Source organism: Mixophyes fleayi, chromosome 7, assembly GCF_038048845.1.
Source record: "Mixophyes fleayi isolate aMixFle1 chromosome 7, aMixFle1.hap1, whole genome shotgun sequence".
Lineage (NCBI taxonomy): Eukaryota > Metazoa > Chordata > Amphibia > Anura > Limnodynastidae > Mixophyes > Mixophyes fleayi.
The window spans coordinates 20,495,042-20,520,906 of NC_134408.1; the positions used below are offsets into that span (position 1 = coordinate 20,495,042).

The 25,865-nt window shown below is 41.8% G+C and overlaps 1 protein-coding gene across 3 annotated transcripts in view; it reads left to right on the forward strand.

Moving 5' to 3' along the window:
- LMF1 (lipase maturation factor 1) overlaps positions 1-25,865 on the forward strand; it is a 227,528-nt gene that overhangs the window by 196,900 nt on the left and 4,763 nt on the right. For 2 of the 3 annotated variants that reach the window (XM_075179268.1, XM_075179271.1), the window contains 4 exons: positions 736-919; positions 2,932-3,085; positions 8,740-8,923; positions 19,645-19,757. In XM_075179268.1, coding sequence (XP_075035369.1) covers positions 736-919; positions 2,932-3,085; positions 8,740-8,923; positions 19,645-19,757 — 635 coding nt within the window. Of the gene's footprint in view, positions 1-735; positions 920-2,931; positions 3,086-8,739; positions 8,924-10,487; positions 11,828-19,644; positions 19,758-25,865 lie in introns of those variants that run through there. The other variant, XM_075179270.1, reaches the window with a different exon arrangement.

Below are 25,865 nucleotides of genomic sequence, written 5' to 3' on the forward strand. Positions count from 1 at the left end.
TTTGTCCATGTATTGATACCTATGGAGGTGGCCATTTTCATGGAGACCAAGATTTAATGAAAGACTGACAGGTATGACTTCAGTAATGGAGACAGAAATGTAAAAGACACTTCAGTCTCTAGAGATTCATTATCTGCTTTTCTTTAACGCATAGTTGCCTACTCTCCTGGAATGTCCGGGAGACTCCCGCATTTCTGGGAGACCTCCCAGGAGAGCAAGGCAACCTCCCGGTACCCGCCCCCACAATAGATAAGTGGCGGGGGAGGGGCTTAATGACACAAATATTGCGTCATCTTAGCCCCACCCCCTGCTGTAATTGGGCAAATTGTGACAATCTTTTAGGGGGTGGGGCCAAAATGATGTGATCCGTCAAGCCTTTTTCTGTAAATAACTTCTTACAACAACCCTATAGTAGTATAGCTGTTTGTTTGTTTTACAAAAAATGCCGCTGCCCTGCCTTGTGAGGAACTTGCGTAGAATTATAATCATGCGTAATGTAAAACAATATGATGATGTCGCTGCAATGTTATAGTTTTACTTATTGAAGTAGATAATAGAACTTTGATTAATGGTCTAAGAAACTTCATTCAACTAAATTGAATCTTCTCAAATATGATTTGCCATCTAGATAACAGGTTTTGGATAATATTATTCTGTAAGGTACAATGACTGAAGCACTGCAGTATTGTACAATGTTTGAGCAGTGACATCTCACAATCTCTTTGTGTTTATTAGCTGCTTCTGATCTTCAGCGGTAACCTCAGTTTCTTAAACTGGCTGACCATCGTGCCAAGTATTGCCTGCTTCGATGATGCCAGCCTCAGTGTCCTGTTCAGCTCCAAGGACGGGTCAGTGAAGCACCAAGTGTCCGAGATCCAGAAGCAGAAGTCTACTGGAGCCGATCCAGCAAGAAGTTATGGTAAGCCATTACGTGGGCATATGATAGATTACATTAGTATTGATAGGTGGCATTGATCGTTTATGTAGATACTTAGCCCAGTTGTATTTGCAAACTCATTGTATTACAAATCGAGAAGCACACTGTTGTCAGCACCGCATCAGTTAGTATATTTGTATATATTTAGCACAATAGAAATACCACAAATTGTACAAGGATCCTACAGTCACATCTTTGGGCCTAATATACACTTGAGCCTACGTTTATTTCCATGTTTTGTGTATAGATGTGGGTAAGAGGGGGCTTCAGACGATATAGGGACCATTGATCTTGGGTTGTGAGCGTGTTTGTTCTTAAAATATGACACTTATTTTGCATCCACATAGTACATGCGTATTGTTGCACAGATGACACCCTTAAAAATACATATGAAACTGAGTGCCAGCATAATTCCTCCCCTGATTTATTAAAGGGGATGTGAATCTTGCTGCTTGTTTTTCAGCTTCTTGACAACTGTCTTCATATGTAGTTGTCAGCACTCTTCCCATCCATGCTACACAGCGATTGGTTAACTCAGCAGGGGAGAAGCAGACTACTGTACAGATGTCATGTTGGGATAGCTGTAGAAGCTGATATTAGGATGGAGTGTGGGTGCAGCCTTCATGTGGATTTGGGAGGTGGGGGATACCTGGTGATGAGTTTGTAATATACATATGTTTAATGTTTCTACTTTCTATAAGTGTTACCATCAGTCCTCAGCATAGCTGTGTGTTGCTCTTGAGATGCGCAAGGTCTTGGCCGCCTAGCGCTTTCTCAGAAGAGCTAGACGCACCCCAGGGGGTGGCCACGCCCACTGGGATGCGCTCACATCCATAGCGTGATGCAGCCACGCCCCTTTTAGCAGGAGGTGTGCCTGTGCTCTGATATGGGATTTCAAGTTGTTGGCGGTTATGTGAGTTGATTTGAATGTGTACACCACGGGCCCGATTCATTTTTGATGTGTTGCATGCCGTATCTTGCGTCAAATTGCTCTGTTCATGCTCCGCAACTGACTTTACACCGATGAATGCAATTACATCCAAATCATGTTCAAACGGCGATGCCTGCGACGGAACAGGGTGCGGTGCGTAGTCACGGACGCACATAGGCCATATGCAGTAAGGGCGTCCTTGGGTTGAGCACATGCACATTTGTCCAATTCAAGCTCTGGGCATTTCAATTATATTTTCATTGATTTTCATATATTTTACATATGTTTTTTATTAATGATTATAGTATTAATAGTTTTGTAAAAAAAAAAAAATAACATTTGTAGGTGCCTGCGTTCTGACGGGACTTCATACGTCACATATGTACGTGTATCCTGAGGTCTGTACTGTCTGTCTACATACGGCAAGTAACGCATATCTAGAGCGTACTCACACCTAGATTCAAATGGAAACGCTTGTCGGGATCCGCTTGTACTATATTATACTGGTATACGTTACATCCGATTATTTTAACCGCTAGTTGCGTTCACATTGCGTTTGAAGATGAATCAGGCCCCATGTGTATAATAGTAAGATGATGATAGAGTGTACCCGTGTCCTATGCTCCGTAGGAGCACCTATTGCATGGACTGAACCAACAATCAGCCTATGAATTCTCTAGTTATATTCCCAAGGCATATAGAGAATAGTATAATACCCGCAATAATAATCGACAAATGGTTTCATCTTTATAGCTTTATTCTGTGTGTTTCATCAAAGCTTTTATATTTGCCAAGCGGAGCTGTTTATTTTGTGGCCCTTGGATACGGAACAGATGAACTTTTCTCTGTACATTGGACAGCATTTGGAGCCACAGAGCAGTTTCGTGTTGTAACCAAGCACAGTGGAACTAAAACAATTCTGCCTGGATGATATAACGGCCTTGGTGAAAAAAACAGGAGAATACAAAAAAAAATGATAAAGCAATGTATTTAGCACCCAATACATTAAAGTGTAGAGAAATATGTCCGTTTTGATTAATTTGCACAAGTCACGTTTCCTCAGGGTCCTATGTCCGTCAGCTACTTCACGTGTCTCTGGGCGTCCTCATTGTCTACCTCAGTATCCCAGTTGTCATGAACCTGCTGAACACCAAGCAAGTCATGAACACGTCCTTCAACCCTCTGCGGATTGTCAACACATACGGCGCCTTTGGCAGGTATTACCCATAACCACCTTCATGTAACTTGAACTTCAAAGCAATTGATCGGCGCCGAGAACCCTCACTACCGCAACTTTTTTGAGTTATTCTTTATTTTAAGACACAAATATTCTATTGTCTCTCTGTATCATGCTTTGTTATTCTCTTGCAGCCCTTATCCCTGTTTTATCTTGGCTTAAAATCTTTGCCTGGTGAACGGAACTTTGCGCTCTCTTGTTTTAGAAGCTGGTTGGCGTTACCATTGGGAATTCTGGGTATTCCAGGCCAGAATAGGTGACACAGATCCCTGCAGTAATAAGGGTTTTCTCCAGGAAAATGTTCTTACATTGTCGCTCGAGGCTGTTTCCCGATTGTCAGAGACACCAAACAATTCCAGCTGTTCCAGGCGTTAGGAATTAAGTGGGGACATTTAAGAGACCCAGTTGTCCTCTTTTTTTTTTTTCCTCCCTTCCAGTGTGTTAGCGACCTCAAAGAGAGAGCGTCTGGCCTCTTTAGGCCTTTAACCCTATCCTGGCCAGTGTTTTTCCGTGGCAATGTCCTTCCCATCCACTAGTTAACAGGTCCGATCACATTAAGATATTTATTCTTGTAGATATACTCGGTGAAATATACAATATTGGAAAACATTTCCCATCCGAAAACTCTGGCACCCAGCGTTTGCGGAATGATGGAAAATGCAGACTTTTTCCTATATTTTCCTTTTTCCATCTCTTGTTTTTTTTCTCTCTCTCCTGATCCTGGATTCCGTGTTCCTGGCTGCAGAGAAAGGTAAACACATGTTAAGGGATTTTTTTGGACAGTGAAGGCCGTCTCTGTACAGGGCCCAAGAAGACACTTCTCTTCCAATCCGCGCCCGATGCCAATAGAAACAGCTTCTGGCAAAATCTATCACCATAAAATCATCTCTAACTTAGAGTACATTGAAAAAAAAGTTGTTAAAAAAATAAAATAAAGGTCTTCTCGTCTGGGGGCAATGTGCCACCCAGGAAATGTATATATTCCAGCGTATACCCTTATTACAGGCTCGTACTGCCGAACCTCTCTACCCCTCTAGCTTCTGCTCTGCTATTATAGGCAATCGTAAAAACACAGCCTTCGTCATCATAGACTCATCCATCCCTAGACTTCACTCCCTCTACGCTAATATATATTGTTATGGTGATTAACCACCTCCATTTTCCCATCGCTCATTGTTTCCCGCCAGTTGACAGGCGTTTTGGCAGGAACTTAGTGGAAATTATATTCTCTGTCAAAGATACAATTTTAGTTTGTATTTTTGTAAAAAAAAAAAAAAAAAAAAGCAACAAAAAGCAATTAGTCATTATTTTTGTTTGCTGGTTATAGGCAGATGACGGGCGCTGTGATGTCATGCTGACTGCTGGACCCTGTTCCGGCATTAAGTTACAGGCCACAAAAATAAAGTATTCAAACCATCTAACGTAAAAGACCGGAGCCGCGTCTGCTGTATAGTACATTTTGAGATCCGTTGCTTGATAACCATACAGTGAAGGGTCATAACCTTCCCCCCCTGTCTAGTCCTTCATTATTTCTTTGTGGGCTTGTGTTAGCCGTCCACTGTTCTCTCCGGCTGTTGTAGACCTACAAGTCCACTTTAGGATCCCTCTCTATGATTGAGAGCATGAAAGTGACTTTTCTATCAACATGGATAGTTTATGTATTCTGTACTATCATTATAACCACATTTATTATGAGTTATTAATATTTTTGGTACAAAATTCTATTGAACAGTGTTGTACACAGAATGTTTCTGCCATAGTTTCCTTTCCCTATCAAATAGAAAATAACTACCCTTCCAATTGTGTGACCTACATTTTTTTCTATTGTCACTCCTCTTTGAAAAGTGGGGGCTTTAACTAGCCCTTCCTCTAAGTCACTGTCACACCAGCTATCATGTCACCCTGCATAGTCACTCCAGGTGTATCTGATAGGTGGACGTTGTGTTGTAAGAGTTCCAAACTCCTGATGGTATTGATTAGATATAGAAAGATTCCTGGACAGCCTCTGTGTGACTGACAGGCTTGGGCTCTTAGTTCCCCCATTCATTACGTGTGTGGCTTGATACAGCTTCATGGAGTGGGCTTAGAGTCGAAATGAGGGATTTCTCACCCTATTACCAGACACCCATCTATGAATAATGTAAGCCTTGTGTGGGTGTGGTCTACTAATTGCGTTCTGCACTGGACTCTCTGTGATACAACTGGGTCAAATTTGAACAAGAACTAAGTGGCTAAATTGCCCATAGACCCAGTTATTCAGTGATCGGACAAGTGACCAGTATATAACAGACAGCTGTCCAAACAGTCCCCTTGTGCATAATAACAGGGGGAATGAGGTGATAATAGAAAAAAAATGAAAGCTCTTTTCCACTTCCAGATGTCTGTTACTGTCCCTTCTTGCAGTTTTTATTTAATACATTTCTGTTTTTGTCCTAGCTGTGCCTTTAACCAACGTAACAACAGCACAGTTGTATCCAGAGACCAGCTCTGCGTTGTGTCCCTGGGCAATGGACGTAAACAACGCCGCCTGATTATATAACACTTGGCTAAAAAACACAGAACAAAGCTAATAAGACAAAGTGCAGTGTTTAGTGAGAGCTGCAAATAGACATGTACAAGCCAAAACAAATAAAAACCCCTTGAGAAAAGGTTAGGGATGGGTTTGTTTTTTTAACATATCTCCGCTCAGATGTTAGAAAGAAAGAAAAAGCCAGTGTTAATTATATTTTCTCTTTAAAATTAACGACAACGTGTGTTCTTTCCTTGTCTCCTAATCTCTTCCCCTGCTCAGACCTGAAGTGTGATACAGTATAAGTGTGATGACACTAGAATCCTTAGCCTATAATATTACCATACCCACTGGCGTTTGTTTGCGTCGCATTCCGTTATTAATTTTTTATTAACGCTATTCTATATTATAATCAGCGACTTTAGAACGTTATTGTTGCATAACATAGAAAGCCAACCCTTTAAGAAACTTCTGTGAAGTTATTTCATTTGACACTGTGATCGGTGACCTATCGCTAGAAGGTACAAGAACAGGTTAAATGCAGTCCATCAGGCTTTACTGCCAAGTTTGGGCTCCCCGCTGCTCCTAGGACCCTCCATCTACAGCCCTTTTCCTCTCTCCGGTCCCCGGTTCTGATTTCAACCGCGAGAAGGACCAGCGAGACGCCAACCCTGAGAGCACTTGTAATTCCAGCTTGTGTAAACCAATAAAAAAAGGAAAGCATTCGGCTCATAATGAATCTGGGAGTATGTGGAACCTGACATATCTGAAATCACACAGTAGGAACAAACTTTTATTACTAATTTGGTGTCCCTGATTTACAAAGTGTTTGTTACTGCTGGGCTGCCGGCCATAGCCATAACTCACCCAGCATATATGTATATGAAAACGTGCAGCCGTCTGCCCCCGCAAGCAGGTAGCAAGTCTCAGATCGGGGGGGGGGGGGGGGGGGGGGAATGGTGTTCCATTCCTTAATCTAGCACTAGACAGGCCTTGGGGGGGCATTTAACGCTGGTTATGCAGGTTTTAACCCCTTCCCAGCTCATCTTGCCAGGCTAACATGACAGGATGTTCATACTAAGATTATTATGTCATGGTGAAATCAGGGTCCACAACAAGCTGTTGGATGTTCTAGTGATTATTTTGGCAATGGACTGTGTTTATGCTCTATAATAAGTCTTATCCCTGCTTTTTAATCTGCAAGAGGGACCACCTAAGTACTGCTGAATTATCTCCCTTGCAAGTGCGGGGGTTAAATAAAACAAAAATAATGACACATCCTTCCCAGGATGCAGCCGGTGTATAGTGACACGGAGTATTACCAGCTTGGGTTTGCCGATTTGAAGTTGGCCTTTTTATAAACTGTGTCTTGTGTCCTTACAGAGATGTTGCTTTTGTGAGCATTCTATTGGAAGATAGAATGTTACCCTAGACACATTCATTGTACAGCGCTGTAGAGTGTATCACCTCCTGCTAGATACTCTTTGCTATAAATATACTGGTTTAAACTAACAAGAGGGTTGGAGGAGTTGTTCCTGGCCCCTCTCAATATAAAGGCCCAAGAGACTCTGACCTTTAAGATATGAAACGGCCAAACCCACCCTCAATGGAGATAGAATACACAGCAAGGGGAGCCCATTCTTTGGGAAATTATGAGAACAGCTGACGGAGTACAAAATGTAATGAGAATACCATACAGTTTTGTTCTTTTTAAATTCCCAAATTGATAAAACAAAAGATGAGCTGACAATATTTGTATTCATTTTCGGCTGCATTGTGATTGAAAACGACATTTAAATTCCTTTAAAATGACCCTACCTTCAAACCTACCAACAACTGATGGGGCAGTTCTGTCCTACCAACCAATACAGATTCAACATTCCCTGCATCATAGAGAACACAACACACAGAGGTCACTGAAGGTCAGTTGTGGTCTTCTGACTATTTACAAATAGCTCAACCCATGAGTAGAAAGGCTCCTGCCCAACTGACAGCAGGAAGTCAAATTTTGTTTTTAAAGGTCTTTTACCAATTAATCTTCCAATGTAAATACTAGTATATAAATAGTATACAAATTAGCTTTGCCAATATAAATACTACTTATAAAATGAGAGGAGGAGTTGGACCTTGAATTAGGGGATATGTGCAAAAAAGATATGTGAACACCCCTTTTTAGATAATTATTAGGCAGTGCATAAATTAACTTTTAGAATAGTGCATCTAATACAAATTTGGGGAAACTATGGAACACTTGTGCTTGGGTTTTTCTCCCTGAAAATTTGACATTTTTATTTTCCTAAAATTAAGAACCTTATGCAGGTAGGTTAATAGCATTCTATTTTTTGCCTCCAAACAGAACAAGGGGTGATTGTACAAACAACAATTACAACAATAGGAAGTCACCAGGGTAAAGTGAGCAGCCAGAACAGACCCATTTTTTTTCAACCCCCAGCCTGGAGGGCTTTAATCCAGCACCACTAACAGAAGGAAAAGAGTAATCCTCAAAATTCTACATCTTCCATAAGTCTGGGGAAGCATCGGAGTTTGACTCTCAGGTGCAATCTGAGAGGAGCTTCTAAAATCGCTCTGGTGTTGTTATAACTATGGGTAGGGAAAGTAGATTGCAAGCTCCAATGGGATAGGGAAAAAAGGGCCTGAAAAAAGTTCTCAGATTGTCCAGCACTGCAGAGTATGTTGACAGAATATAAGTGAATGATACTGATAATATCTGTGTGTACTGCAGGTTATAATGAGCACTATATATGTAACCCTGTTGTCATTCAGTGTCAGCTTTTCGTCTTTACTATTTCTTTTGGTCCCAGTCATAATTCCCTGCCCAGTGTTTCCATTCCCTGAAATGTCGTTTATCGCAGTGTTGTACAACATTATAATATGCTAAAAACACATTGAGGAAATTTCTTTAAAAACATTTACAGATAACTATGCAAAAACAGAGCTGTAACCTAGAGCAACCAATCAGGTGCTTGCTTTCTTTTTCTAAACTGTATTAGAGAAGAATGGTAGAATCTGATTGGTGGCTATGGGTGACCATTCTGCATGTGTGTGTCTTCTAAGGTGCCTGATAGCAACGTTCTCATGAAAGAACCATTAATGTTTCCTCACAGTATCACCAAAGAAAGGACTGAGGTGATCCTCCAGGGAACGTCAAGTCTGGATCCCAATGACCCCGGAGCTATTTGGGAGGAGTACGAATTTAAATGCAAGCCGGGAAATTTAACACGCCACCCCTGCGTTATAAGCCCCTATCACTACCGCCTTGACTGGCTGATGTGGTTTGCAGCTTTCCAGGTAAGGAGCCCTCCTCCTCAGGGCCTGATTAAGTGTTCTAACCGCCCTAGGCTAATACACCCGTATCACCCCCCCCCCATCCATAATTTAAAAAAGTAGTAAAATTAATATTAAATGCCAGGACCCAGCACCCCAGGCTGCAGCCTATTGGTTGATCAGGCCCCGATCCTCCTATCCTTTCCGTTCCTACTTTTCTTGTGTACCTCAAGTAAGAACAACGGGATAGTCAAGCCCTAGAAATATTGCTATAATATATAATAATACCCATCAACTACAGACAGTGGAGGCAGCCATTTGTGACAGAAACATCATCCATGAGAATGCATGTGATCAGCTCACTAGGAGCCTGTGATATCACTTTATTATTGGTGAGTTAACAATATTGGTTCCCCCCACACAATGGCTTCCTTCATTTTCGAATCTGGTTCGTTTTAAGTAATAATTTAAAAAAAAAATATAATAATGACCAGAATTTGTGCAACAACATTATGTCTCACGATTAATTACAGAAAATTATGAAAAACGAATGCAGGAGCATTTAGATGACAATGAGGTTTTGTGGACTCTAAGTAATGTGACTGATAAGACTGCATAGTCTGTGTTGTGCTGTATTGTCAGTAGCGTCAGATTTGTTTACGAACTAATAACAATTCTACTCCTTTTTTTTTGTTTCTGAATAAATTTACTTACCATATAACAGACCGGATCACATGCCCAGGATGACGCAGACTGTAATTTGTTGCAAAAGCATAATATTTATTTTTTGTACCAAGAACTTACAATTAATTTTAATATTAATATTCTATAGATTGTAAGCTTACGAGCAGGGCCCTCTTACCTCTGTGTCTGTATGTGTTACCCAGTATTGTTTTATTACTGTGTTTGTTCCCTTTTGTAAAGCGCTATGGAATATGCAGGTGCTATATAAATAAACATGATGAATATTATATTTAGGGGAGTTGGGGGAAGGGGACTTCCGCAGCCAATATATCCTCTGCTGGCTCCCACATAGGAACGATTGGATTACACTAATGTTTTTGCAGTGCCGTTTACTACGTTTTGCTGTTTGTACTGTAGAGTTTTGTCTCTCAGAGCCACTCGTATCACTGGCAGCTAAAAGACATTCAGACAGACGGCCTTTTCAGTCATTCCCAGCACACAAATATGTGTTTACACTCTACCGAGTTCCAGGCCGCACTGGACTTTATTCCCATTCATTATTTTTGGGATGATGTTGTGCACCAGTGCTAAATATCTACTTGCTAATCCCCCTGCAAATACAGTATATAACATTTCCTACAATGTCTATGTATAATGATTTATTTAACATCGGAGCTACGAAGGGAAGGGAGGTCTCAGTAAATTGGGGCAATAACAGATTTTCTATTGCGGTGATATTAAATCTTTGATATCGCTGCCTATTAGTAATTAAGCCCATAAGCCTGGACATTTCTTTAAAGGCTTTTCCTGCTTTAGATTATAACAGTTAGTGGCTTTATATGTTGTCCTGCAGTTTTTATCTGTACATTGCACCATTGCTTTGATTCTTTTCTTTCCTTTTCAGCCTGGTTTTTATATCATCAGGCAGAGCTGTGTATTTTACTCACACTGGGATATGACACTAAGCAGTGCTCTGTGTATATTGTAGAGAGAATTACTTCCGACTTCTATTACCTCTCCTCCGGAAGATGCTGGAGGTAAGGTCAGGTAACAAGTTTGGGAGGGGGCATGGCGATTGGATTTGCATCATTAAGCTCCATTGTGATCCCAGAGGGTACCTGCTCTTCTGGGAGGACTCCCCAGAATTCAGGAGCCTTCCCGATATTCTGGGAGTGTAGGCAAGAGTGATGCAGAGTAAGAAGAACATACACTACTCTGTCCATAGTAAGATTTGCACAAGGCCATGTACAAGACATTGAATTAAAGTAATCTGAAGGTGGAAAACCTTTATGTTAAGGTTCTAGGGCAGCGGCTGCACTCGCATGGCAATTATATATGCTCTAACCAGGTTAGGGGAACAGGTACCATGGGGAAGATGGTAGTGTACAGCAGCGGAGAAGTCACACAAGTCCAAGGTTTTGGTACAGCTGACCAGAGCCAAATTTATTAAACATAAAAAACAAAGAAAACTTCAAATGAAATATCTTGTCTGTCCAGCACTAACAAAACACACAGGAACACCCTCTCTCCTGTGAAGGACCTTGTGTCCCACAAAAATACAAAATATAGAGCTAATTGGTCACTATTTACAGAGTCTCTCAGGAGGCATCCAACCTCCTCCCAAGGTCTGAGAGACTGAGGAAACTGCCTTTTCAGCTCCTTGCGGGTGCAGTCATTAATCAGTCTGCTGTGAGATTGGGAGATCAGAGGACCCGGACTGGGCCTTGTAAGTGGAGCCCACCCTTCTCTCTCCATTTATATCCCAGGGGCCTTTACCGCATTTTCCTAAATCTGAACATACTCTTTGGTAAGCTTTTCTCAAACACCAGTAATCTCCCTGAGGTTTAAAAGCTCATAAGACAGACAGCCTGTGACACATATATCTGCCGTCTACCACTCTCCCAGTGCTTCTGTCACAATAGATTCACTTTATAATGTTGCACAGTGTTTCACCAATAAAAGTTTGTACCTTCTGGTTGTTCCTGACGATTTTTTTGCATTGAAGTGAGATTACAGAGATCTGGGATTACAGTTCCACACTCAACACTATTACATATGTATCCCAACTACTCATATTGGGGTGTGCTATATTTACATGTATAACACATATGTACACTAACTCACAGTGTAAAGACATGGAGCTAACTGAAGAGAAATGTTTGCACTTAGCTGAAATAAATGATGCACAATGTCAAAGGGTCTCAAGTGATGGGAACTTTAAATTAATACCTGGCTCTTTGATATCAGATTAGCATGTGTTTAAGGTATCACAGGTTTTGCATGACATGTTAAACTTGAAACAATATTATTTGCTATTTATTTGCTTTGTAGGAAACACTTATTATATCATTTTAGTTATTAACCTGTATGCAATTTACACGCGGCATATAAAGTGAGGGTCAGTTAGCAAATGTCTGTTTGTTTACTGCAGTTACTCTTCTAACTTCAAACATTGCAATGTACGGAGTGCTTAGCTTCAAGGAGAGATCTCCCTCCTGAATCTCGGCCACTTGCCGTTTGGTGCTGATGTCCGGCGATAGAGCCATGCAACAGGATCATAGTTCAGTTTGGCCACACACCTAACAGCTGGCCATTTAGCACTTGGGCCAGGAAGTTGGATCCCTTCTATCATTACTGGGCCTGTGTGTCGAGGATGACCACACACAGAGGCCACTGTAGGTCTTTCATGGACACCTGACAGCATTGGCCAAAATGTCCGATAATATGATCGATATAGATTGGATTATTTTCAGTAATGGTGATCGGTTTCAATTAACTACATTGTATCAGTGAAGCTCATTGTAGCCTATGTGGCATCTCATTCAGAGTGGTTTTCCCAAAATCCAACCAACCAAGTGATATTTTTACTGTCTCCACCATGCGCATTTTCAGCCGGACCCACAATCCCACAAGCCGTTGCGGGCGCTAGGGGGCTCCTCAATGCCAGGTCACCTCTCTTTGAGACCACACTCCCATCTATAAGCATGAAGCTCTGTATTCTAACACAGAATAAACAAGAATAATACCGCCTCGCCAGGATTTTATACCTTACAGCTCTATAAATAGTCCATTTTATTGCCATGTTGCTAATGATTAGAAGAGTAGGTACTCTGTATTACACAGAAAATACAAGTACATTTACTTATTTACAGGCAATGATAATATTTACTATGTAAAGCATATTTGTCCACTGTTAGAGTTGTCTGGGGATAGTATTTCACCCATAATATAACACATTTGTTCTCATATCACAATAAAATAGTAACTGGAATGTATTTTACACCTTGCGTACGTAATCCTTGATGCTCTACTTGTTTCTGGACTACAATACCCATCACACTCAGTTGTACTATAAGTAGAGCGCCGAAAGTTTTTTTTATTGAAGCCTGAGTTGCGTGACTCTAAATCACCCAGTGTAGTGCAAACTGTGCTTGGGGGCTTGGGACTTTGGACCCTTCCCAAAAGGGAAAGGGCTCACGCCTCTCCATCCCCTAGGAGCCAAAACGCCCCAGAGAGAGAAAGAAGGAAATCTTCCTGCTCTCCTTCACCGATGCTAGGCAGGGCCCCTTTACTTCCCCGACCCCCAGAGCAAAAAGGCCCCTTAGGAGGCAAGGGTCTTCAGGACCACCTCCACCAGCAGCGCTCAGGCAGTTCCCTTTACCCCGAGGTTGGCCAAAGCTTTCCGAGGGGGACTGGTTCTTCAGCTCCCCCCCCCCCCCCCTCAGAAGGAGGGAGCCCCAGATGACTTGGGCAGAGGGTCGCCCATAAGGGTCTATACCCAAATCCCTCGAACAACATGAAGGACTCACAAAAAAGCCAACAAAACATGAAAAAAGTGCTAGTGTCAATAAATAAATAAATAGTGCAATAAGGTCCCAGCTTTTCGTATGGAAATATAAAATTATCATTGCACCCGGCCTAAAGGCTAGGGCAAAGAAAAATGTTTCTGCTCAAAAATCACAAAGTGTATCCGTTCTAGTGCCTTACTCTGTGCACAGGTGGTAGCCGTCACCATGTGCATTTTCAGGCACCCCCGGCGGGGGGTGGGGGGGGAGGGGTCACCAAGGGCACATCAAGCAGCCGGCCTTTTGGCCAGAGGACCAGGTGACGGCCTATCGTCTGCAGGGGGAGCCTTTAAGCCACACTACATACATAAGCATCTACACCTGATCTTAGCCAAAAGGCCAAGAAGCCATCACCGAGGGTTTCCTATACTTGATCTAGACAATGCAGGAGAAGTATTTGGAGAAGCAGTTAAATAGATCTCTGTTTCTACAAAGTCAAACAAAGGCCAGCCCTGCAGAGTGGAAGCAGCTCTGATTTACTGTGGAGAGGAGTCGCCAGTACTAACACAGCCTCCCGTGGTTACAGTCTAAAGGACAACATGCAGCCAGGCCCCCCCTGGAAGATGGACGTGCTGGATCGGCAAGGGAGCTCACATTAGATTAATGAGAGGGGTATGTGAGCATCCTACATAGCAGGGTGTGTGAAAGGAAAATATTTGTTTTCTCATGCTAAAGTTATACATTTTCACGCCAAACCCTTGAACCACTAAAGTAGGTTGTAATGTTTAGCTATGGTGCTGGATGGGTTAACTCACTTGTTGCCACTGTGGAGACTGTACAGGCCGATGCAATTATTGGACTTGCAGTAGTCTTATATGATTCTAGTCTTTCATTGGAGATCAGTGGCAATAGCAAGTAAATGGAAAGAGTGCAGGTCCCTTGCTATGTAACAGGACTGGACTAATAACTAGGCTGCCACAATATCACCCCCTTGCCATGGTCATGTCTCTGGAGTTCCAAAGTACACAGTCCGTCCAGTCACAGCCGGCCTGGGCTGATTTACTGTAGCTGGGGACTCGGAGTGGAAGTAATATTCACGCACATCCTTTCCCACCACGCTGGCCGTGGTGCTGTTGTAACCTTAGAAGGTAACCCAGCTTCTGCAGCGATAAGGCGCTAACACACAGAGGTACTGTAGGTCCTACCGCAGGCCCAGCTGTAATGATTGTGCACAGGCTGATTTGGCTGATGGCAGCCAGAAGCGTGTGGATCTAACAATGCACCAGTGTTCTACTTCTCGCCTTCTGCCAGTCTAATTCACACCTCACGTCCTGACACAAGCCAGCACCATCTGACTGCTCTCTCGCACCACCCCTAGCTAACAATGTGTTCAGCGTTCGGGGACCTCAAGCCCTCAACACACTTTTTGACGGTACTCTCAGAGGTCTGAGATTTGTACTACACAACACCCGAGATTTAACAGCTAAGATAGATCAAACCATTCGTTCATCAATAATGGGGGGTCCGTCTGCAGGTTTGAGTCCTCACAAAATAAACACACGAGCATACCTCCGACAGTTCACATTCTTATGAGGATCTGCTAAATGAAAACCGAGCAATTCATGTAACTCAACCTTTCAATTCTCTTATCGCATATTAAAGGCACTAGTGTAGCAATACTAGTCCTGTTCATATCCTACAGTGTTCTCGGCAGGTGTCCACCTTGGCCACATATCCGCGCATCATATCTGTATACACGTCTCCTGTGACCTGTATAATATGTGTACAGCCACCTGGATCTTCCGATCTTCTCACCTGAGACCATCTGGTGGTTTTGGTGAAGGATGGTTGTTCAAATTTGTAGTGACATCACTGAGCTTGCCATATTTTCTAACAAACTCTGTAAAACATTTATATAGGAGAATGCAAATCAACAATTCATTGTTAGGCCTTTATTCACTGCCCATTCCCCAGTTCCAGTCTGAAGTTAGATAATGAGGCGCTACTAACGTACTGTCAAGTCCAAGTCAAGATGGAATCATCTGCAATGCTCCAGAATCCCCATCAGCAACCTCCGAACTCTGCAGCGGCAGTCTTTAACTGGAGACGCCAGCTTCTGTGATTACTGACTGACAGGAGCCCAGTTTCCTATCCAGCACTGAACTCCAGTACAACCAGATTATACACACTATGCACCAAACCATCCACTAGTGCTCTATGGTGCTGATCACTATATTTAATCACCTGCAGTGATGACAAACAGAAAGCAAGATGCAATCAGCCAATAATAATGCTGACTGGTAGCAGATCTGGTGGTCTGTGGTTGAGAGTTTCTAAGAATGGGAATGTGGGGAGGAAAGAACTGTGCAAATAGAGTGTAGAGTTTGTACTGTGCACTGGAGTTTTTATGTAGAGTAGCCAAAAGAGAACTGGTTCCTGTATTAAATCCTAGCCACTAGAGAACATATTATGTGTTATTCCCTATCCACCAGAGAACAGAGCAATGTTTACTAGCCACTTGAGAATTGGGTCAGTATTAGCCACAAGCCACAAGAAAACAGAATCTGCATTGGCCATTATCCACAAGAAAAATGGATAGTGTCCACTAGCTACCAAAGGATGGGGCCAGTATTAAACACTAGCCACTACAAAACAATATATATATTATCCACTAGCCATCAGAGGAAGGGCTGTTTATTGTTGGTCTTGGGGTTTAGTGGAGTAAGTACCGCAGGCAGTAGTGATGTCCGGGAATCCACGTGCAGGGTGCCGGCTTCTCTGATGTGCTTGGACCGCGAGCCTCACTGATTTACCTCTTCTCACTCCCGCCTTCAGGATTTCGCTGCTCCCAACCTCTTGAACGCACACACCCAATTAGACTATCCACCAGTCCCAGCCTTCATTCAAGCCTACCAGCCCTACTCTGCATCCTCCACCTCTGCTTTCTTGCTCAGTTTCACCCTCTGTATCTCCCCACCCCCTCTAGAATGAACGCTCTCACGAGCATGGCTCTCTCTCCTATTGTTTTCAATATATAATTATGTCATTTTGTGAGTTTTAATGTCAGTATGTTATCTTGTTGTTTGTATTTATGTAATTTTGTCACTTTTGTGCTTATGTTATTTTATCATTGTGTTTTATACGTTTTAACCCCCTCTGTGCGGCGCATGCAGAACCCTTGTGGCGCCTTATAAATATACCATGATAATAATAATAAGCTAAAGTTTGTGAATTCTGAGCAGATTGGCTTTGTCCGGTGTGAAATAGCTATTGACAGCTAAAACAAATGCAAAGACGTACACCCTGCCAGTTTATGTGCCAGTATGACACTTTAGAATATTTTATTTTCCAGACTCAAGATCTTTTGAGTAGACTGTCTGTAAGTAAGGAAACTCTTTAAATGTTTAATTGCATTGTATAGTTATTATCTATCATGTGCATAGTGTCTCAGTGATATTACCTGTTCCTAGCGTTATACAGGGCAGGAAACCTCTCTGTTAATCTATTTAACTATGTTTCTTTGTGGTATGAAACTTTCCAACTGGTGTCCATGGTTAAGAATTAGCAATAGAGTCTGCCAGGCAAGAAGTGGCATTAATGCCTCGGGCCAAACTACTCGTGTTGAAGGCAAGAAGCTGAAATCACGTCGTAAACCAACTTAGTAGCAAATGTCGGCAACTTGGGCTTCGCCCTGACACACATCTCTCACCGCGATTCGGTCCATCGCTTTGTCTCCATGTATCAGCAGGGGAATCCACTCCTGCAATAAACACGTCTCCCCGTCTACAGAACTGGCTCTCACTTTCCTCTGCCCGCTGGGAGCGGGCTCAGCATGCCTGCTCTGAGTCATTCCTCCTAAGTGGGCAAAGCTGGCAAAAGGCGTCCAGCTTGCCTAGCAGAATCAGCAGAGGAGCACTATGAGACTGTACAGAAACTGAACGCTATGTGAATGACATAACAGAGCGACTATCGGAATGTTACTAGGGAACGAGCTGGGAGGAAATTGATGTTTAGTTGGAAAAAAAATGAAACTTAATACATTCCTGGTACTCGCGGACGTAAAAAACATTGACATGATGTGCGATTAACGCAGTGTCCTTAATGTTCCACAAGGTGGAGCTTATTTTAATTATGCATCAGGCTCTTGCAAAAAGGGAGAGGGCCGTGTACAAGGCTCTTACTATAATGTTTCTCTGTTGTCTCGTTTGTGAGACTATTCCCAGTCTGCTTAGTGTTACAGATATGTTAAATGCTTTTATAGAGAGAGGTAGCGAGAAGCACATGCACAAATGTTCCACACAGCCAGCAGAAGTGAGTTATTACTTTCATTTATTTACCTGAAGAAAATATATGTTGGTTCCAGGCTGCACATAAACCTTATTAAAATGTACATCTGTTGCCTGCACATAGTGGAGGCAGCCATTTTGTCCGCTGACTGATATTGATGGGGCTGCCCTCTTTGGCAGGGCTTAACAATGTACCTCAGTGATGTCATCAGTTTTGAGTGAGTTGATAGGCGGCATTGGAAGAATGGCTGCCTCTAGTGTGTAATCAGTAATTCTTTGTAATCTGAGGGGCTGTGTTCAACACACAAAATGGCTGCCTCATCTTCCTTCCACTTATATGGTGAGACATATGTAACCGGTTATAAGGTAATTGTTGACATTTGAAAATAGTGACAGTGAGAACAACAACTTCACCACACAATAACAGAAATGTTACTATGCTGTTATGCACATCTAGTTGCTATCCAATAACGATTGTTGATTGCCGATATGTGGTTCCAAAGCACAATGTGATTTAATAGCCAAAAGTAGCAGAATAACAAGTCAGAATAAAATAAGTACAGCCGTTACTTATTGAAGGCGCTCTGGATCCAGTGTACAGTCATTCAGGTCTGAAGACTGTGGTTAAGTAGACTGGCCACTAGGTCCAGAGCCCCTTCTTTTATACAGTCAGTGAATACAGTAAAAAAATGCAGATGATGTGGCTTGCTTCTATTGGTCCAGGCTTCAGGAAGGTCCAGTGTACTGCAGGTCATAGGCCAGTTCAAACCAAACTATCCATGTGGGGGTCAGCTCTCCAGGGGATGCACTCTGATTTTCCCGCCAAGAATCCAGTTTAAACTAGTCTATTTACATTATACAGGCAGTATCATTTTAAACATTTATTCACGAACATCGCTAACTAGAGTATGCAATGTGCGATCCCTTCAGCGAATGAACCGGACAACTGCAGATGAATAGGGGATTAAAATGATACTAAATATGACATATTTCCTGCAACCTGAACCTTTGATTTCACTAACATGTATATAACTTATAATGTTAAACATAAATATTGCTACATTTCAACATAAATAACTATGTGCTGCAACTACCATTAATGTGTACTAATTACAAATGTGTATGTTCGTGTGAATGCGTGTAAATGTGTAAACTTGTTACTTTTACGTGTTGCGGCTGGATACGCTTCCCCACGCCGTAACGTACTCTACGCATAATTTTCAGACAAAGACAACCAAGTTTGTTAGATATTTATTGAAATGACTTTATCCAATTTGCTGACTTCGACAATGCATTTGGCAAATTTTGATAAGTGGGGACGTTTGCAGGTGCAAATCTCAAACCTGCAACTGAGTCTGGAAATTAGGGTCAGCTGGACGTTAAAGATTTGAGCAGCTCCATAAATAACAGTTGGATGTAATACAAAGCCATTTATGTGGAGTAAAAAAATAGGTGTCCTTTTCTAATACTAAGTTCAGTGCTGCCCCTGGAGCTTCTGGGTAATTTCCATATCTGTATTTTATCTTCTTCTTTCCTCTTCTCACCAGGCTGTACACAGCCCAAACATGTTTCGTTTACTGAGAAAGTATAGACTTAAAAATAAATCAAGAGCGATCCATTATTTGAGGTGAATAATGAACCTGTCAGCAATTAATTTTATGGGCTGTCACAGGGACTTCCTTAACTCTGCACTTATCTAGTGTTTGGTTACCCTCAAACGGCTGCCCAGACACAGCAGTGGCAATAGTGCCTCCTGCAGGCTGTCACTAGGTACTGCACTCTTATCAGTCACTATGTAAATATGAAATAACATTTGACATCCCAGTAATGGGAGTACTCTCGTCCTAATAACCCAGAGGAGCCCTAAAACTCACACACAAAAATTTGTGCTGCAATATATAGTGGTATATATTAAAAATCTACAAGAATATATTGTGTATATGATTTTATCCCTCTTTTCTCTCCTCCATGTTTTTCTATCCTCCATCAGACCTATGAACAGAACGAGTGGTTAATTCACCTGGCCGGGAAGTTGCTAGCCAATGATGTCACAGCAACCTCGCTCCTGGCCTTCAACCCTTTCCAGGACAAAGATCCTCCCAAGTGAGTACACTTTGAATAGCAAAATATAAATTAAATATATAACATTTCCAATGGGGCCTGTCCCAGAAACAAATGGCTTCATTGATTTCTTAGGCTTAGACTGGGGGGGGTATCTCAATCTTTCTGCATCACGTACCCTCTCTTAATGGCAAATGTTAACCAAGTACCCTCTAAAGGGTGTCAATATTCCGAATACACCCCCTAACATGTATAAATCTATACCACATCTACAAATGTTTTAAAAATAATCTAATCTGTATTTTAATCTTTACCAAATACTGTACATTAAACTGTTATTTGGAGTGTAATTTTAGATGTTAAAAAAATCTTTCATTTGTCTGATCGAAGGGGTACATATCTCAGGTTGGGCTGGAGTACACTAGCAACAGTGACTTGTGATTGGTCAATGCAACTGCACACCTGCCCTGATGGCAAAATATATAAATCGCCAGCGTAGCTCAACATTCTAAAATAGTCTCCAGGGGGCAATTTTCTAATCACGTCAGCCGTGACACTGCCTCATCGACCCTTGGGGCACTACAACACCCAGCATGTTATGTTTCCTCCATTAGATTATAACTTTCTGAGGTAATTGCAGAGAGTTGCTGCGCACCAGCACTACAGGAGTTAAGTGTTTAAACCCAATCGTTGGAGCTACTGCAACATAAAACTAATTATCAGAGGACTCACAAATATGAAAGCACTTTCCAGTTTATTGTTAATTTTGTTTTATTGCCTAATACCATGGCCTGCTCGACAAATCAGATAATCATAGTCTGGGACAGGGCCAAGTCTTAGTATATATTACATTACACCTCTCCGTCCTATTAAACCCAGCGAGGGCATGATCGTGGTACTTTCCCCTGGCTTCAGTCACTCTAGCACTAAGCGGAGTACTATATCTGCAGCTGTACATCATGTAATCGTATATGTAGTTATATAATAGACAGTGCTATTTATAGTAAACAAGTACACATTTCAATTATTTGATTTTATGTTTGTTTGGATCAGCAATCCCTACAAAAAAAAAAAAAGGACTGTAAACGGGTGGATTGGGAGCGTAAAATGGGCGTGGAATTTTTTTTGCATGTGGCCTCAAGTAGGCGGGACCAAATAAATGGTAGGTGGGGCCAATACTGGGTGGAGTTAGCTTATCACTAGCCCTTGCCACATCAATATTAGGCAAAGTCAAATGCAATACGCAATGGTAGGCAGAGTCCGCTTGTCACAATTGGCGGAGTAACCAAACATGTTTGCTCCACCTACCAATGCAATGCTTTGCCTACTTAATTCAGCACACCAGTGGGTAAAGTACTCAAATCAGTTATGTGAGTGGAGCAGCTTAATCCAGCAGCAGGGAGTTCCCAGGGTTGCCATTAATTTAATAGTAGTTGGGTCTCCCACCGGTTCTAAAGTCTCCCTAACAGAAAAAAAAAATAAAGAAAAACCACATTGCCTCTGTCCACCAGTACGCAAAACTTTAGGGTGTCCTAACCATGGTGATGTGTACCCTAACACCCAAAGGGAGGTTCCACCATCTCAATGCTCTCTGTACATCTTCTTGGGGTTAGCGGTGGGATTTCAAAGATAAAAAAAACAAACTTGGAACTAAAACTGTGATTACTTTGTAAGCACATCAGCATGAACAATTTAAAAAAAAAAAAGTTTTGATTTTTTTTTTTCTTGAATTAAACGAAGATATTCCCATAGATGCGCCATAGAAAATGTATCGTTGGGCAATACCTCCACCTTTCCTTTTTAGAAGGTTTGATAAATCACCCCCAAAGGTCTTTAGGAATTATCGCGTCAGATGCCATGTGTTTTTTTTTCATTATTATTGTAATTTAAACTTACTTTATTAGATTCTCCTACAAAGATGACCGCTCACCAACACAGAGCTAAGCATTACCGTAAACTAGACCGACCAAGGTCTTCATTTAGCCATCTTTCATTTTTTAAACCACTAGATTGCTTTCTAACCTGACCGTTCCCCTCACGTATTTATAAAATGCCAGTTGTGTTGAAAAATGAAAAGAAGACAGATTAAAAAAAACCCAAAAATATGTTGCCTGTAACATTGATATCTTGAATATAGTCATACAATTCACCTATTCCTGAATGATGGGCCTTTTGGCATGAGGCGTAGAGTTTCAGGATAGCGGCAAAAGGTGGCAGCTGAATCATGTCCATTCAGATGTGCAGGAGCTGGACGGATCAGGATTTTCTTGCTGAGGTGCTAAGGAAATGCCCCATTGACCCCTCTGACCCACGCAAAGTGACCTGAATCTTATACATCCTCAGAGACACTAGGAATTGGACGCTGGGTTTTCACTTTCAGCTGCATAACCTTTTGCACAATCCACTCACACTTCAAATGGGAAAGTGCATTTTAGTCCTTATGTTCACCTGCCATCATCTTATTTAGACATGACTCAGACACTAATGAGCAGTAAGGAGAAAAAAACGTATAAGTTGTAATTAATTTAGTTAACCAAAAGTGATAGTAGGCGGGACTAACAGTCATGTTTTTCATTTTCCTATGACAGACTGCAAAACTGCAAATGTATTTTTTATTATTATTATGTATTTGTATAGCGCCACCGCATTCCGCAACACTTCCCATACAATATTGAGTTATTGATATCAGTTCTTGTCTCCTTGGAGAGTACAGCATAAATTCCACACCACTCACACTTGGAGCCATAGTTATGGACTTGGGGGGGGGCAGAAACACGCACACACAGAGAGTACCCAGCTTGGAATCAAACCCACAACCTCAGCGCTGTGAGCTAGAAATGCTAACCACTGTGCCACCAGCACTGTAAATGGTCACAAACACCGTCTGGATGGTGCAGAACCAGGGTCACGCTCTTTGTCTTCTGATTTCCCCCATAACAAGTACATTTGTGCAGAGAGCGTGCTCCGTATTTGTTTGTGTAAGTGTCTTATTTGTATTTATTTTTTTAATAAATGTCTTCCTACGTTTTGATGGAACCGGCTGCCCCATCCCACAGCCCCCCCCCCCCCCCCCCCCCCGATCGGTTACATCTGTCCTATGAAGAGAGAATGTGGAAAACACACAGACATCTTTCGGTCTGATATAAAGCGCTTTTTTTTACCAACTCCCACAGAGTCTTCTATTTAATGTGTCAATTAAACAGCCTCTTTGACCTGACACGATTTATTAGCGGCGGTGATATATGAACGTACGTTCCTATTGCAGAAACAAATCTCGCCTAACCCACAGAGGAATAATGGTGAAACGCTAGATTCAAGCTTTAGAAATAAGAAGCCTATTAATTTCTTGAGACTTTACACACTGGGATGACTTTATATCCGCGGCTAACAGGCCGACGTAGGCCCGGGCTGAAACCTGTGAGAGGTTTTTATGGCTTTTAATGAATTTATGTTTCTCCACCAACGTCCTTTCTTTGATTTACAATTAGGAGGGAAACCTTGCAAAGAGGTCTCCAGATAAAATAAAAAAAAAAGAGCAAATAATATATATTAAATGCACGTATGGAATAATAAAACTCATGTTTCGGCTTATTCCCCACCCTGGCTGGCCTTGTCAGGTCGTTAATTTTGACAGAAAACACAGTTCCTGTTTTTCCCTCCAAAAAAAAATAAAAAAATCTCTCAGCTGTTAGCCAGGGACAGCTGTTGCCCTCTGGAACTAATTACAGCTGTTTGTGAGATTTAGCCCCCCCTTCTTACAACTCAAATATTGCTTCTAATTTTTAACGCGTACAGTTGGAAGATGTCATAACACCAGGCCGACTTTGTGATAGAACCATGAAGGTCCTCCCCACTCACAGCTGCTACCGGGCAAACATGGCGTCGTTAACCGCTTCTCCGCAGGACGTCGCTCAAAACATATTGCACTTTAATTTTACTCGCGTGAAAAAAATAAAGAAACTCATATTTGCCTTTTAAAAGCAACTGTAATCCTAGCTGGCTTTTTGTTACAATTTGAATTGTCCGCAGCATAATTACATGCAATTTTTCCATATCTAATCTATATATATATATATATATATATATAAACGTATATATATGTATGTGTATATATATGTATGTGTACATATATGTATGTATATGTGTGCATGTAAGCATGTGTGTGTATATATATATATGTGTGTGTGTGTGTGTGTGTATATATATATATATATATATATATGTGTGTGTGTATATATGTGTGTATATATATATATATATATATATATATATATATATATATATATATATATATATATATATGGGATGAAACAAATATTAATGCTCATAACTATGGTACCATGAACAGTATTTGTGATTTTGCCATGCTAAGCATCTTGTGGCTGAGCAGCCATCGGACAAACTATTCAATCAACGCTGCCACAAGGGTAAAGTTAAATTGGGTGCAATAAGGTCTGCCCCTGTTATTGGGCACTTAATGAAAGGACAGCATAAACATTCAGAAAACACTCTTATTTTTTTCATCATTTTGATTGGCTTTTAACTAATATACATATAAAGGAGAGCAGGGTAACTTCCCGCATACTACCCACTTTGCTAGTGAAGTGGGGGCAGGGCTAAATGCAGAATAATTGCCCCGTCCCCTACTGTAATAGGCCAAAATGGGTATAGTTTGACAGAGGGGCGTGGCCAGAGGACGCGATTCGAGTGGCCACACCCCCAGGACGCAGCAGCTTTGGAGACCTCCAAAGATGGCAAGCATGACGTAGACATCTTAAGAGCTTATAGCTTATAAGAACTAAATCATCATCATCATCATTTATTTATATAGTGCCAACATATTCCGTAGCGCTTTACAATTGGGGACAAACATAATAAACTAATAAACAAACTGGGTAAAACCGACAAAGAGGTGAGAAAGGCCCTGCTCGCAAGCTTACAATCTATGGGACAATGGGAGATTGACACATGAGGTTAAGTCTACATTTTGCATTTTGGCCCAGCCAGACTGCAAAGGTAAAAGTGACTCATAAGCTAAATGATCCCGTCACACAACAATGTTGGTCAGGGGGCAGCCGTCCCGCGTGAAACTGTGTAACAGGCTAAAGGTAGCGAGGTTAAGAGGGTGGCAGAGGAATATTATAAGCTTGTCTGAAGAGGTGGGTTTTTAGAGAACGCTTGAAAGTTTGTAGACCAGAGGAGAGTCTTACTGTGCGAGGGAGAGAATTCCATAGAGTGGGTGCAGCCCGAAAAAAGTCCTGTAACCGGGAATGGGAGGATGTAATGAGGGTGGATGAGAGACGCAGATCTTGTGCAGAACGGAGTTGCCGAGTTGGGAGATATTTTGAGACAAGAGAGGAGATGTATGTTGGTGCAGCTTTGTTGATGGCCTTGTAGGTTAGTAAAAGTATTTTATATTGGATTCGGTACAAAACAAGCAGCCAGTGTAGAGACATACAGAGTGATTCAACAGAGGAAGAACGATTTGCAAGGAAAATCAGTCTAGTCGCTGCGTGCAAAATAGATTGTAGAGGTTTAAGTCTGTTTTTGGGAAGACCAGTAAGGAGGGAATTGCAATAGTCAATGCGGGAGATGATGAGTGCATGAATTAAGGTTTTTGCAGTGTCTTGCGTGAGATATGTGCGAATTCTGGAAATGTTCTTTAGATGCATGTAGCAGGATTTAGATATAGAGTCAATGTGGGGAACAAAGGATAGGTGTGAGTCAAGGATTACACCTAGGCAGCGAGCTTGTGGGGTGGGATTTATGGTCATGTTATCAACAGAGATAGAAATGTCAGGTATGCTCTTGTTGGCGGGTGGGAATATTATTAACTTTGTTTAGAAAGATTAAGTTTGAGTTGGCAAGAGGACATCCAAGATGAAATGGCAGAAAGACAGTCAGTTACATGGGACAACACAGATGTCGAGAGATCAGGAGAGGATAGATAGATTTGGGTATCATTCGCATAGAGATGATACTGAAAGCCAAAGGAACTTATTAGATTTCCAAGAGAAGCGGTATAGTTAGAGAACAGCAGAGGACCTAGCACTGAGCCTTGTGGTACTCCAACTGATAGGGGAAGCGGAGCAGAGGTGGCTCCAGAGAAATTAACAGAGAAAGAGCGATTAGAGAGGTAGGATGAGAGCC